Source organism: Mercurialis annua, linkage group LG1-X, assembly GCF_937616625.2.
Source record: "Mercurialis annua linkage group LG1-X, ddMerAnnu1.2, whole genome shotgun sequence".
NCBI lineage: Eukaryota > Viridiplantae > Streptophyta > Magnoliopsida > Malpighiales > Euphorbiaceae > Mercurialis > Mercurialis annua.
In genome coordinates this window covers 73243947-73259984 of record NC_065570.1, presented here as the reverse complement: position 1 = coordinate 73259984, position 16038 = coordinate 73243947, and the positions used below count along the sequence as shown (strand labels likewise).

The following is a 16038-nucleotide window of genomic DNA, read 5'->3' as shown; positions in this document are numbered from 1 at the left end:
TATTCTATAGTAAAAATAATAACTTCAATTTTTTTATTAAATTGAAATGTAATAATCAAATTGAGTTAGGATACTTTATTTTAGAGCAAATTACGATAAAATCTATGAGGTATAATATAATTAACAGTTTGGTATTCCTTATTTTAAAAATCTACTTAATAGTCGCTCAATTTTAGTTACGTTAACTATTAGATCCGTTAATTTTGACACTTATTTTTAAACGATTTGATACCCTATCTTTAATTTTGTGAACGATTTCGTCCCTTATTTTTAATTTTATTAAACGATTTGGTCCTTTACTTTTAAACGATTTAGTACCCGAATTTCAGTTTGTTAAACAATTTGGTCTCTCAAATTGACAGAAAGATCTCCCAGTTAACGAAATTAAAACTGAGAAACCATTAAATAAACTTTAAAATAAAAGCTATTAAACTGTTAATTATATTATACCTCAGAAGCCTCTAAATAATTTGCTTCGGATGCTAGACTATAAAAACTAATCGGACAAAGAAACGGAAAGAAAGGGCAATTCCGTAAATGGAAAAAAGAGATATGTATAAGAGTTTGTTATTTGGTATCCCTTTTTACGTATACATTTATATATAAATTGAGCTTCCCCCTTGAAGAGCGTGTAGACTGCCAGCACTTTCTCTCAGGACTTTCTTCTTCTCCTCACTTTTGTTTCAGCTCACACCATAAATAAAATCTCCTGACAGCTTTTCTCTTTAATTTGACTATTTCTTCTCCAAACTAAATAAAATCTCGCATTTCTCCTTAATTCTCTATTTTCTATATTCATTCCAATATTCAGATTATCTATAATACACACTATTTCAGAATAGCATCATGAAATCTCCATTTTATTCAACAATGAAGCTTCTCCTTTCAATTTCACTCTTACAGGTATACCACTGTCTCTCTGCTTCTTCTTTTTTTCCGTTTGATTTTTGAATTTTTTTACGTTTTTTTTTATCTCGTTTGGTAACTGTAGACACAGACACCTCTGTTTTTTTTTAAACGGAATTGTTGTTTGGCAAATTTTCAAAGAAATGAAGTAGAAAATATACTTAGCTTAAAACGGAATGTTCCTTTTGTAGAATGTTTTTGTTTTTTTCTTCCTTTTTTTAACTCTCTAATCTGAAGAAAACTCCACAAAACTTACGGTTTTGTATTTTATCTGAAAATATGGAAATCGTGTTCCGAAAGTTTTTCAACTGCATTCACAGTTTTAGCAGGTAAACAAAAAGTTACTGCAGATTACATGAGAAATGAATTATTGCTTTTCTTGTATTTTGAATCTTCCTCTTGTATACTAACTGCTGTGAAATCTCAGATTCTATATATTGCAAATATAGTACAAGCAGAGGAATTAGACACACGCTTGCTTTTGACATCCAATGCCATATCAGGGTGAGTTATTAATTGCAGTTATGTTTTATGTTCATTTAGTTTTAATGCTCAGACAATGTGACTTTAGAAATAATTTTTTATCACTTAATATATTTAATATCCTAATTATTTAGGGTAAGGCATGCTGAAGGATATTGTGCTATGTATGACATCTGTGGAGCACGCGCTGATGGAAAAATATTGAATTGTCCTCGTGGTTCCCCATCTGTGAAGGTATATTAGTAGGACTTGTAGCTCTTATAGCAATAATTTTGCCTTGATATTGTTCCTAGCTTGACGTTTTTTTTATAATTATCTGGATTCTGGAAGTTCATCTGGTAGGTCCAACTTCGACTCTTTCATATTACCTTAGGGAACTGTCTATGGGGTCGTTGTCTATATTGTGGCATTAATGTAGGATGGTGCCTAAGAAGACTGCCATACTGTGGCATTACCGTAGCCTGAATAGGAGGACAAACATTGAATTAATTATCAGACTAATTGAATTTGTAAATGGTGTTATATTTTTCTGTTTCATTTATTCTTGCCCTTTAATGTAGGATAGTGCCCTTTCCTCTGCTTCCTGGAAGTGTACAGCAGCTGCTACAATTTGTTAATACATATTGCATGTTTTTTTTGTTTCTCAGCCAGATGACTTGCTTTCACAAAAGATCCAAAGTTTGTGCCCAACAATCACCGGCAATGTTTGTTGCACAGCAGCGCAGTTTGACACACTACGTTCACAAGTGCAGCAAGTAAGAATTGTTGTGTGCTTGCGTAGTTATTTTTTCTCTCATGACTGAGATAGTCTTCTACATATTCTCCAACATGGGATCTTTTTCGTGTGGATTTGATAACACTCAGTTCCATAGGATGCACTTTTAGGATTCCCTATGTTGCAGTTCTTTTCATGCCTTTTTCCCTCCTAAAAATTGCAAAGTTCAAATCAATATGTATGATTATGAATTGATGTATCCATTGTAGGCAATTCCTTTCCTTGTTGGATGTCCAGCATGCTTAAGGAACTTTTTGAATCTGTTCTGTGAGCTTTCCTGCTCTCCGCTTCAGAGTTTGTTTATCAATGTGACTTCTGTTTCCAAGGTAATGAGTCCTTATTAATCAATCTTAATGCCGTCTGTGTGCTTTTAACATCATCATTATGACCTGTGAAGTATGAAACAACATCTTGATGTTTATAATTAGCAAAGAAACCTTTAAATGGAATTGTTAAGGTAAACTATAAAAGTTGAATGTCAGATTTACCAATGTCTTGCAATATCACGTGATAAGCATATTTGACAGGGTTATATGCTTAATTTTATTCGATTGTAGTAAGCTTAGTATATTCTAATACACAGGAATTACGCATTAAATCATCTATGGATAATTGATTACTAAGTTGCATTTAACTTCTTGGAGACTCGCATATCTTTGTTTATGCATAAGAAAGTGAAGGTGGCTTTATTCTCTTTCAGGTTAAAAACAATCTGACCGTGGATGGAATTGATTTTTATATAACTGATGCTTTTGGTGAAGGATTATATAACTCTTGCAAGGATGTAAAGTTTGGTACCATGAATACTCGAGCTCTAGACTTCATTGGAGCTGGCGCTCAAAATTTTAAAGGTGATTTAAATACTTTGAAACATATTATCAGTTATCACACACTCTCTCATGCATATGGACCACCACATGCACACATGCACTCAGTCCATTGAGTAACATGTCATTTTTTGGATGTGAAGTGTAAACACTTCTATCTTCTCAATGATAGTTGCTAATTGCTATTATTGCTTGCATGATGCATCAAATTACCTGTATTTCGGATTAAGTTATCTAGTGCTTATGGCAGTATGAACTTTGGCAGAGTGGTTTGCATTTATTGGTAGAAGAGCAGCTCCTAATCTCCCAGGCTCACCGTATGCCATTACATTCAAGTCGGCTGCTCCTGAATCATCAGGGATGAAACCCATGAATGTTTCTGCATATTCATGTGGTGATGTATCACTCGGCTGCTCTTGTGGTGATTGCCTTTCTTCTCCTGTTTGTGCCAATACAGCTCCTCCTCCACAGCATGAGAGAGCTTCCTGTTCAATTAGACTTGGATCTCTTAAGGTGAGGAATCATGCATTATCAAATTGTGAATCTTAATGTTGTTAGGCCTTTTTTTTCTGACTCAAGATAAGCCCAAATTCTGGTATTTTTTCCTTGCTTAACTTTTGCAGGCTAAATGCATTGATTTTGCTTTGACTATCCTCTATATCTTGTTGGTTTCCATGTTTTTGGGGTGGGGTTTGCTCTATCGGAAAAGAGAGAAGGACCAAACTTCTACAATGAAACCATTTTCAAATATCACTGATGGTGGTGAAATTCATTCTGTTATTAGAAGGAAGGATGCTGATCTCCCAATGCAGGTACAAGTTTCTTTCTAGCTTAGGTCTGGCGCAATTCTAATAGTTATTATTCCTGAATCTAAGCATTAAGGGAATGAGTTTAGTTTAGGTGTCTTAATAGGACCTTTATACAGATTATGAAACAATTTACAAATGAAGAAAAGTTAAGAGGTCTCTGTCTGTTTTTATTAATTAGATGATCTCATTTTGAAGACCAAGTTTTTCCCTTTTTTTTACTAATAATTAAAATTATCAGATGGTTGAAGATTCTCCTCAAACTGGAAATAGGGTTCAGCTTTCAATTGTGCAAGGCTACATGTCTAAATTTTACAGGTCAATGCCTATCCCATTATTGATTGAATTAGCTTTACAGAAGGGTTTTTCACAAGGAACTTCACTTTCAGGAGATATGGAACATGGGTTGCTAGACATCCTATCCTTGTGTTGAGCGTCTCTGTTTCTTTAATTCTTCTACTTTGTTTAGGTCTAATTCGTTTTAAGGTGGAGACTCGACCTGAGAAGGTACAGTTATACACTTGAATTTCTTTTTTCATTTCCCTTATGCAAATACTTTTTTAAGTGGTCACTACTTGCAAATTAGCAAATAACCAATTAATCCAAAAGTTCAAATTGTCAGGTGAGACTCCAACAATATTATCTTAACACATCTCCACACCCAAATGTCCATCAGACTTGAAACATAAACAAACGAACACACATGCCCACCTCACTTTTTAATTAATATAATGGAAATTGCCAAGGATCAAATTCTAAACCTTTCAATATTAGAGGGACCTTCCGATCATAGAGGCTCCGATACCATATCAAATAACGCAAAAGTTCAAATTGTTCAGTGAGACTCCAACAATAGTATTATCTTAGCAAAAATGTTATCTTGCAAGTGTTTGCCAACACTGTTGATCAAATATAAAGAGCTCTTGTTTTTGGTCTTCTTAATTTTTTTTATTGAAGCTTTGGCCTGTTATAGCACCAGCCAAACTGAAAATATTTACTAGTCACCGTATTACAATCATCTTTGGTGATAGCTGCATGATTTTGTTCATTGGACTATATTTTAGAAAAACACTCATGAAAAAGAAGAGCTATAAGGTACACATAATTCTCAGCGAGATAATTAGCAGGTACTAATATCTAAAAGGGGCGTGTAGCAGGAAATTTGTATGAACGATATTAAAGAAAGGGTTGTGAAAAATTCACACTTAGAACGTCAATAACTTATCCCCACCAAAATTTAAAATTAAAACAGCAATACTTTAATAACTTAAGGCAACGTATACATACACATCGTAGAGATTGGCGATGATGCAGTATGTTTTGCTCTTGATCCATTAAAAGAAGAAATTATTTCATGAAATTTCTTTGACTTTATTGTAACTGACATGCTTAAACTCTTGAGTATTTTCCCATATATTTGTCACCATCAATTCTTGTTCTGTTTCAGCTATGGGTAGGCCCTGGCAGTAGAGCTGCAGAAGAGAAGAGGTTCTTTGACAGTCACTTAGCACCTTTTTACAGAATTGAGCAGGTTAGGCATTGTTGTACTAATGTGCTTTTTTGTCTTCTGTCAAGTGTCTTTATCATGCTTTTTATATCAGGTTGGAAGCAGTAAAACTGTAGATTTATATTTTAGAATATGGATATGACATTGTTTGAGATGCGGGTTATCAAGTGATTTACAAGTGTGGGTGATTGGTAATTAGTGCAAGCCATCTAGGTTGTTGCAAGATGAGTCCAAATTCATAATATGTCACTAACCTAGCATTCTTATGACTCATGGAGTTTTTAAATGGTATCAAAAGTTTAAATAGCTTAAACTTAGGCGATATGGGACAAGTGTTCAAGGTCCTAGAGTTGAGCTAGAATAAGAGGATAGGCCTGTTAATGATCAGGGACCTTAGAGAGACAAGCAAAGAAGTGGTAATGATGGACGAGTTGCTTATATATATTAGTGATAACCTGTCCAGTTTCAGTTGCATTTGAGAAAAAGTGTTGAAGATATGAAAAATTCCATATCGAATAAATAAAGGAGAGATAGATAAATCCCACTTATAAGAGAAATATCAGTAATCTCATATAGGAAATGATTTAAGGAAATTAAAGTCACTTATAAATGAAGGTGATTTGGTACTCAAAACAAGCCAATTAGTTTTGTGAAAGATGGGTTTCAATCGCATTATGTGTCACTTGACCGACATCTTGAAATCTGGCTGTTAGTATCACTAGCATATATCAGCAGAGGAAAAGCATCAGCATCTCCTTTTCTCCATCAGTGAACTACCTGCTGTCTTCTTCCATCATGCTGCATCTCGTATTTTACAAATGAATATATGTTTATGCATGTCAAATCAGAAAACTGAAGTACTTGTATTGAAGGTTGTTATTTATATCGACCCAAGTTAACTGTTATTTTCCTTGTGTGTTTACAGTCTATAATTTTATGAGATTTCAATGCAGTTTTTCAATTAAGCAAAGATCATCCAAATTGTTATGTGCACAATAGAATTGTAATTTTTCAAAAAATTTGACCTACAGTTTCATATCTTTCAGCTGATTATATCAACTACTCCCAAGGCTGAGGATGAAAAATCACCAAGTATTTTGACAGAGAACAATATTAAGTTACTCTTTGATTTACAAAAGAAGGTAGTCATGCTCATGCATCTAGTGTTATATGAGATGCGCTGAACATGAATGGGTTTTATTTTTTTACTTCGTCTTTTCCCTTTTATTATTGGTAATACGAGGTTTTGAAACATTTATGTTCAATTACTTTCAATTGGAATAGGTTGATGGGATCCGTGCAAATTATTCTGGATCAATGATATCTTTGAGTGATATTTGTCTGAAGCCACTAGACCAAGATTGTGCTACTCAAAGTGTTCTGCAGGTTTCTACCTGGCCTGAACAATCAATTCAGCTAAATAGGGCTTTAATTGACTGCAAATATAAACATAATTTAGAGGTGACTAATTGTCCTTTCTCTCTCTGGTGACTAGTATTTCCAAATGGATCCTCAAAATTATGAAGATTCTGGGGGAGTTGAGCACGTCAATTATTGCTTGCAGGTATAGTTTGATGTACCATATTCACTGCTTGTTTAAATATGAGAAACATGTCCTTTCATTCATAAGTTATGCTTAACATTTTTCATCGTCTTTTTGAGCATGCTGCTGTTTGTTAGTCCCTTCCTTTTTCTAAAAAATTCATCAACTAAAGAAGATTATTTACTGTCGTGCATGATCTTTTCTCCTTTTTTTGTTACAATAATATTGACTATTGAGATGATTGGAGGAGAATGATGATGCAATACCTCTTACAATATTCGAAAGTTGTGTAATTGGGTATGGTGTTTAAGAGGTTGATTTTGCACTGGCCATCGTATGTACTCATACTATATTTCTTTACTGTATTTTGGTTAATACCTTATTTGTTTGAATGTGAATTTAACATATTTTGTTTGGGAATAGAAGGTGTCTTTGTAGGCAGAGCAGAGGAGACCCTAATTCTGGTTTAAATTCTTCTCCTACTCGGGAAAATAAAACCTTATTTTTGAAATGATTGTATGCGCCAGGTGAAAGATAAATTTTTCCAATACTGAAGTCTCTGAATTAGATAAAAGCATATGATCTGTGTCTAACATGAAGTATTTTTAAGAGGGTTGTCCTCATATACTTTTCTAGCTTTATTAATCAACTTTGGTGTAAAAAGAAGATGACTAAAAGAAATGTTTCACCAAGTGACCTATTAAAAACATTTTCTGTTTGCCATTTCAGCATTATACCTCTGCAGAGTCATGTATGAGCGCCTTCAAAGCCCCTCTGGATCCAAGCACTGCCTTGGGTGGTTTCTCAGGGAGCAATTATTCCGAGGTATTTTTTCTCTTAGTAAATAGTCAATGCAACATGACATCAGCGTATGTGACAATTCTGCAATGATTTTTCTGGGACAGGCTTCTGCATTTATAGTAACTTATCCAGTAAACAATGCTATTGATAAAGAAGGGAATATAACAGATAAGGCTGTTGCTTGGGAGAAGGCCTTTATTCAGTTAGTAAAGGTTTGCTTCTTTCTCAGTATAGTGGTGGATTTGAATTTTATTTTCCATTTTATTTCATTTTAAAAGGAAAATGTAAACATTTGTACATACTTGTGCTTGCACAATTTCTCATTTTGAGGTTACCCTTGCAATCACAAATTGCTCTTTTTGAATTTTTACTAGCACAATATGTGGTTGTCTTCATGTTGATTTGGTGGCCTTTTCAAACCACAAGTCCATTGTGTTCAGAATTAAATTTTCGAAACCAATTAATCTGGTTTGGTTGGTGTCTTGAACATTTAATTTGCAAATGGTTTTGGTGTCGTGAACATAAAAGATAATTATTTTCTGCATTTCACAATGTAGCTTGTAGGAATTTTCTAAACAAATAGCTACAATGACTTCTACATGGGATGCCTAACCTAAGCTTTGAATAAGTGAATCAAATAACCTCCGCTTTAATGCCTGTCCATATGGTGATAAGAATCCTCAATATATGTCATAGGATGTGATGTATTAGGAAGGTGAAGCACAATCTAGGTTTTTCATGGTCCTACTTCTTTTATTATCTAGTTAGGGTTGTTATAAGACCTATAAGATGTAACCAAAGCTTAGAACATCAGTCAAGTCCCCTTAAATATCTCATTAAGGTTGGACAAGTTCCAAGAGTATTGATAAAAAATAGCAACTTCGTTCTAAAATAATAAATAAATACAAACAGTGGAAATTATTGAAAACTGTTATTGGATCTGTTCTAAGTATGAATGTCCTTTTTTCCGCTGTTCTGCTTCAAAGGGAGTTATTCAGAATACACAAATGTTTGAATACTTATTGTGACCATATATAGTTTAAGGATCCTTAATTTATCTGAATTATGTGTTTTCTGTAATAGGATGAATTGTTGCCGATGGTGCAAGCAAAAGAACTTACACTGTCATTTTCTTCGGAAAGCTCTATTGAGGAAGAACTGAAAAGAGAAAGTACTGCAGATGTTATTACTATATTGGTAAAATTCTTGTCCTTGTCAAAAACGATGCGGTAACAATATCATGGTTTATTGCAAGAGTATGTCCAAGACCTGTAAGTGGTGAATTGAGTCAAATACATTATCTAGAAAAGATGGTACAGTCTACTAAGTGCCCCTCCAGTGAAGTAGTAGCTATCTTTTCAATGATCAGGATTGAGTATTTAACCTGTAGAAATACTTTTTAGTCATCCCTGATGGTATCCTGATTAGTAAAATCATATCCATATTTTAAAACTGTAAAAGATTTATCATTTTGTTCCGATTTAGATCGAAATTCTTTGTTGCCTAATTAATCCATATTCATTGTTTTTCCTGTTCATTTATTTATAGATAAGCTATCTTGTGATGTTTGCCTATATCTCTCTTACTCTTGGAGACACACCTCGTTTGTCGTCTTTTTACATATCGTCGAAGGTATGTTTTTATCCTTGACCTTAAACCGTGTTTCTTATAGAACCTATGCTCTTAAACCATTTTACATGTCTCTAATGAATCCTAATTTCCTGCAGTAATTAAGCCTCGTCCTTTTTAATGAATGATTGGTTGAATTTCAGGTATTGCTTGGCCTTTCTGGAGTTATACTTGTTATGCTCTCTGTGCTTGGATCAGTTGGATTTTTTAGTGCCATTGGAGTAAAATCTACTTTAATCATCATGGAAGTCATTCCGTTTCTTGTGTTAGCAGTAAGGGTTTTTCTTTTTGAACATTTTAGACTTAATTGTATTTGATGATGGATCTATACTGTGTCGTGACGTGACTCATGACATGTTCTTGCATCTTATCTAGTGTTTCATAAGTGAGAAAGAGGTTTAAATGGGATACTCCCAACTTTTGATAACACGTTCCTTTCTTTATTCTGTAAGGAAATAGTTAACTACTAAATGGCAGTAGTCATCCGACCTGTTATCTCTGCTGCCACATTTATCCCAGAAAGATAAATAGTAGGAAGCGACCTCATATAATCTACAGCCTGTTGCTAGCTTATCAGCTATGGTGCTCTGTAAATTTTCTAAATGTATGTCATATCTGATAGAATCTCGCTTGGGAACTGAGATAGCATAGCCTCATGTAAAAACTGACAACGTAGCCTCAGAACCACCATGTTTCTTTATCTTGGACATATAAAGCTAAAGTTAGATGATCTATTAGACTGATATACTACTATTTTTTGGTTATTCACGAAAGCATTATGTGCAACTTCCATGGCTTATGTTATAATAACATATATTATGTCAGGTAGGGGTGGACAATATGTGTATTTTGGTGCATGCTGTGAAGCGACAACCACTAGAGTTGCCATTAGAAGGACGAATAAGCAATGCACTTGTGGAAGTTGGACCATCTATAACACTTGCTAGTCTATCCGAGGTGCTAGCATTTGCAGTTGGGAGCTTTATTCCAATGCCAGCGTGTCGTGTTTTTTCAATGTTTGCTGGTTAGATTATTTTGTTCATTTTCCTTAGTGTGTTAAGCCTCTACATGTCCATCTTTTACAAAGTCACCTTATGCCACGCCTTTGTTGCAGCACTCGCTGTTCTTTTGGACTTCCTTTTGCAAGTTACTGCATTTGTTGCTTTGATAGTATTTGACTTTCTGCGAGCAGAGGATAAGAGGGTTGATTGTTTTCCATGTTTAAGAACTTCATCATCATATGCAGACTCTGATAAAGGTGCAACTTGAAAAACTCAAAAATTCTAATTTGGTATCTAGCATATACATTTTAGTTCATATTGTATACTTTGATTTTAACTCTGATTGTCATTGTATTTGAATGTTTAGGCATCGGTGAAAGGAGGCCCGGATTACTTGCTCGATATATGAAGGTAATTGAATATTAGATACTATTATCTTATCTAGATTTGTATTATCTTATTTAACATACTTGGAAAAGTATCTAATGATCATTTTAGTAATATGTACTTATTGTTTCTCATCATTCTGATCAAGTTGGGCTTCTATTTTTCATTTCCTAGGAGGTCCATGCGCCTGTGCTCAGTCTTTGGGTAGTTAAGATAGCTGTCATTTCCATCTTTACTGCTTTAACGTTGGCTGGCATTGTGAGTTATTCAGCATCTTATCTTTTGGATTCTGCAAGGTTTCCGCCTCTTACATATCTCCAAGTTAACTTATAACATCTCTGATTATAGGCACTATCCACTAGGGTTGAACCTGGTTTGGATCAGAAAATTGTTCTTCCACGGGACTCATATCTTCAGGTTCAACTACCTGATACTGTTTTGTAACTTTAATCCATGCATGTACCAAGGTTACTTGTCAATTAAAAATTAATTTCTTTTTCCAACAGGGTTATTTCGATAATGTCTCAAAGTATCTTAGAATTGGTCCCCCACTATACTTTGTTGTGAAGAACTACAATTACAGGTAATTTCATGGCCATTTGTATCTAAGTTCTGATTGTTTTGAAAAAGGTATTCAAGCCTTAGCTTCCATTGACAGCTTAAGAGTTTACACTTGAAGTTTAATATTACTGTTTTCATGCTGCAAGTTCTTCAAACTGATATGTATTTTACTCCTCAGCTCAGAATCAAAACACACTAATCAGTTGTGCTCCATCAGCCAATGTGACTCAGATTCTCTTTTGAATGAGGTAATTGTTTATTTCATTTCCTCATCTATAACGCCTCGGTTTTCTATAATTGAATGCATTCCAATCTTCATTTCTGTTCACAATCTTGATATTTATTTATGTTTAGTGGTTTATTCATATATTATATAAAGAATCCAAGAGTGAAAAGTCATGTGCAGTTTTTTGAAATATAACACTGACAGTAATCTAGTTGGCTTTTTTTTGTTCTGTCTATTTTATGTTTAGATAAGAATTTATTTCACTTGAAGTCTTGTACTGGTGGTAGTTTCTTTGTAAATTGCAGTATGTCTTCAAAGTTTTTCTTTGTAATCTTTCACTTACATTGTCACACTTAGTTTGCTAACCTTATAAATAATTTATCACTCAGGGTAAATCTTAATCCTGCAGAAAAAGTAAGGTTGCTTCAACGTTTAACTAATGTACCTCGAGCTCTTACTACTCTTTTCATTGCTAGTTTTTTTTTCCTTTGACAAGAATATTTTATCTTCTTGCTTCTGCAGATTGCTAGAGCATCATTGATGCCTAAGTCTAGCTATATTGCTAAGCCAGCTGCGTCATGGCTTGATGACCTTCTCGTGTGGATATCTCCAGAAGCTTTTGGTTGCTGCCGGAAGTTCACAAATGGGAGTTATTGTCCCCCTGACGATCAGGCACATGTCTTCTCACTCTTGATATTTTTCCTAATTTTCGGTATAGCACTCCTGATGCATTGCTCGATGCTGACCTGAAAGTTTACGTGCTAAAACTTGCTTCTACGATTGCTATTCTTATCATTGTGTATCATAAGTTACTTTACGCACTAGTATAAAAAGATATTAGATTTAGAACTTTGTATCCGACTAGATATGAAATATTTTTATGGTTCATTGGGTGAAAGTTCTTATTCTACAATGGCTTAAGAACACAGTCAAATAGATATCTGACCAACTGTGCTATACTGGCAAATGGCAATTGTTGTATTTTCTCTTGTTTCTAAATTTGAATTTACACTTCTTTTGACAACTGGTTGTTTATCTAGAAAATTCGTATAACTTATCTTTTCTTCTCTTTCCCAGCCTCCTTGTGATAGCGATGGAGTTTGCAAAGATTGCACTACTGTAAGCTACATATTTTGCTGTCTAAATGAATTGTGCTTTTGACTGGAAATTATTAAGGCAGTAGCACGTCATTTTTTATATGAAAGAGAGTTCAATTGGTAACCATTTTGGAATATTTCAGTGCTTCCGCCATGCAGATTTGGATAATGGACGTCCATCTACAACACAGTTTCGAGACAAACTCCCACTATTCCTTAATGCTCTGCCTTCTGCTGACTGTGCTAAAGGGGGCCATGGTGCTTACACTAGTAGTGTGGAGCTGAAAGGTTTGTCAAACTGGATATCTTTTTTCCCTCTGAATAGCATGAAAGTCAATGATTATGAGAAAAGTTCCTTCATGCTTGCATGCTTCAAAGAACTTTACAGTCTATTGTTTGAATGCGGTGAGAATTTTTAGCATTTTCTTGGGTCAGGTTATGAGAATGGTGTTATTCAAGCATCATCCTTCCGCACATATCATACCCCTCTTAACAAACAGGTGATGTTTTTTCTGATGTTATAATTTGCATGACAAGTTATTTTGGCCAATTATATTGAGAGTTTTGTTATTGATGGCAACTTTGTTTCATTCAGGTTGACTTTGTAAATTCTATGAGGGCTGCTCGGGAATTCAGTTCAAGAATGTCTGATTCTTTGAAGGTAAAATTTAAATATTAACAAGTTATAGCAAACTTCTATTTGACTGAACTTACTTCTTTCTTCCTTTAAAATAAGTTAAGATTTTTTAAATTAAATTGTAGCAATTCTTTTGCTGCTCCAATGTGGGAAGCCAATACTTCTTGTTTCTATGGTATGATCACTACTTGGTAGTCACAAGAAGTAAAAGTGGTTAAACGTTTTACGCTTCCTTTGGATAAAATATGTCGACTTGTTCATGCATGCTACAAGTGTTTTCCAAAAAGAGTGACTGCACGATTGATACTATTGGTAAAATTGCCTCTTACTTATTTATTTCTTTCCTATTCTTTTCTGATGCAGCTGGAAATCTTCCCATATTCGGTGTTCTACATGTTTTTTGAACAATATCTTGATATATGGAAAACGGCATTGATCAACCTGGCTATTGCAATTGGTTAGTAACTTTAAAAAGTGAAGCACTCAATAATTAACATGTTCCTATTTTCTTAAGACATTGTGGACCTTGGATTTTCTCTTTTGTGCTTTAAATATTTTCAAGTAAGCATGAAAATATCAGTTTTCTGAGCAACTCTTTGGTACCTTTTTTTTCATGTGTCCATGTATAATTTGTAATATCTGTGCATTGTTGTACTATAATGAACAATAATGGATCGGATCTGTCAACCCATCTTTTGTTCCAATATAATGCACTCATCGGATTTTATTGTTGATATCCCAGGTGCGGTGTTTCTAGTTTGTTTAATTATCACATGCAGGTTAGTTTTCTCTTTAGCCCTTGTAAACATTTTCTTTGTGGAAAAAAATAGCAGGCTGCAGTGGCAGATTCTATTGATGAAATTTTAAATGGTGGGCCAATGAATTACTAATTTTTTTTGTCTGCTATAGTTTATGGAGTTCTGCAATCATTTTACTGGTTTTGGCGATGATTGTCATTGATCTCATGGTACCCCGTGTAGCAGAATTTTGAATATTTCCTACAATTTATTTGCTTTACTTTTATGCTTTTAATTTGGCTTACGAGAGGTTCTTTTTGCAGGGTGTGATGGCAATTCTGAATATTCAACTGAATGCAGTCTCAGTAGTTAACCTCGTCATGGCAGTGGGCATTTCCGTTGAGTTCTGTGTACATATAACACATGCTTTCTCAGTAAGCATCATTCAGTTAGTGATGGGAATTAATCTCAATTTATATATTTCATTTTGTCAAACCTTGTATTTTCTACCTATTTATCCAAGAAATTATAACTTCTCGCCGTTCTCCAGGTAAGCAGTGGAGACAGAGACCAAAGAGTGAAGGAGGCTCTAGGTACAATGGGCGCTTCAGTATTCAGGTTCTTTTCCAAATACAACCGCCATTAATCCTATCTAAAGTTTCTGTAGCAATTTAAAACTAGATTGCTGACCAATTCCATGTTCTTGTGATATAAAACTTGCAGCGGAATCACACTAACAAAACTAGTCGGGGTGCTTGTTCTATGCTTCTCGAGGACGGAAGTTTTTGTGGTCTCTGTTCTACACCCTTAAGTATGAAATGCACATGGTAACCTATTATTTCCATATATTTAATACATTTGTTTTGCAGGTTTATTACTTCCAAATGTATTTGGCGTTGGTCCTTCTCGGTTTCTTGCATGGTCTGGTGTTTTTACCAGTAAGTACACTGATTCACCCCCAATTGCGGATTTGCTGGTTCAAAATCTCCAGGGATGCTATAGCTTTTTATTTTTATTTTTCCCTTAGAACTATGAACAACATCAAAATACTGTTCAGGAACAGAACAGTCGTAATTGAATGATAATCATGATTTAGATAAAGTGGTTTGGGGTAAACTAATTGCAGGTAATGTTGAGCATGTTTGGTCCTCCATCAAGATGTAGGCTTGTTGAGAAGCCAGAAGATCGGCCGTCAGTTTCACTGCAGCCATAAGAAGTTGAAGCATCATACTTATTGCAGGCTCTTTTTGTTTTTTACATAATTATTTCCTTAAGGTGCTAAAGTTACATGTAACATTAATAGAGCAAAATGCTTGTATCCTTTCTGGCACATGTATATTTTACCAAAGGAAATAAAAAAAAAAAAAAATTGTTCATTTCCAAAGTATTACAGCTAAATTTGACATATTATGATTTAAAAGGGTCCCAAAAGAACTGAAATTATACAAACGGTTTGTCTTTTATGTGGTTAATGTAACACCCAAGTTTGGGCTTATTATGCAGTGAATAGTGACGCAATCTGGGAGTGGGATTCTTCTTAAATTATTAAAAATGCGGTCTCACGTAAGGCGTTTTGGTTGCAGCACTAGTCAATAGTGACGCAAGAGTTCACAGGACCTTGTTAACTTTACTCCACTAGGTTCCCATTATGCTTACGGAATAACTGCGGCTTGCTTATGCTTGCCGACAATATTCCCTTTCTCAAACTTTCTTGGCTTTTAATAGTTATTTTCGTCTCAAATATAAATTAAAAATCACCAAATTCTATCAACATTCCTCGATCCTCCAGCTAAATAAGCTCTTAATATCATTTGCAACTCAGAAACTACAAAATTTGACGGAACAAAAAACAAGTATTCCATCTATCATATAAACTATGTATTCCCTTGCGGCGCTTAGAAAATCTAGTAGCTCACAGTTAAAAGATTGTCCTGACAGTAAATGAGGGACCTAAATTTTTTTATAAAGAAAAAAACAACCATGGTAAAAATAGATTTAATAATATAATCATGATATTAAAAATAGCCACCAGAATGCTCATTTTACTGGCTTGATAGCTATGCCATGACATCCTCAACAAATATTAAAAATTAATAAATCAAAAAGAAGCGAGAA

General features: G+C 34.4%; 1 protein-coding gene across 1 annotated transcript; it reads left to right on the top strand.

Moving 5' to 3' along the window:
- Positions 1-601: 601 nt before the first annotated feature.
- LOC126655019 (uncharacterized) lies at positions 602-15441 on the top strand. The gene is made up of 39 exons (XM_050349024.2): positions 602-903; positions 1334-1410; positions 1524-1623; positions 2037-2144; positions 2374-2490; positions 2865-3015; positions 3257-3504; positions 3615-3803; positions 4039-4115; positions 4187-4304; positions 5245-5328; positions 6351-6446; positions 6589-6690; positions 6800-6868; positions 7577-7672; positions 7753-7860; positions 8732-8845; positions 9197-9280; positions 9421-9549; positions 10103-10301; positions 10392-10535; positions 10646-10689; positions 10840-10923; positions 11014-11082; positions 11172-11248; positions 11405-11474; positions 11975-12124; positions 12530-12571; positions 12693-12837; positions 12985-13049; positions 13145-13210; positions 13550-13643; positions 13929-13965; positions 14096-14153; positions 14247-14357; positions 14474-14541; positions 14647-14713; positions 14793-14861; positions 15050-15441. The coding sequence occupies exons 1-39, from the start codon at positions 847-849 to the stop codon at positions 15134-15136; spliced, it is 3870 nt and encodes a 1289-aa protein (XP_050204981.1). The 5' UTR covers positions 602-846; the 3' UTR covers positions 15137-15441.
- Positions 15442-16038: the final 597 nt, after the last annotated feature.

Coding starts and splice junctions, on each gene's coding strand:
- LOC126655019 (XM_050349024.2), top strand. CDS start 847: ATGAAATCTCCATTTTATTCAACAATGAAGCTTCTCCTTTCAATTTCA. Junction 1,411..1,523: donor ACATCCAATGCCATATCAGG/GTGAGTTATTAA, acceptor CTAATTATTTAG/GGTAAGGCATGCTGAAGGAT. Junction 6,691..6,799: donor CTACTCAAAGTGTTCTGCAG/GTTTCTACCTGG, acceptor TCTGGTGACTAG/TATTTCCAAATGGATCCTCA.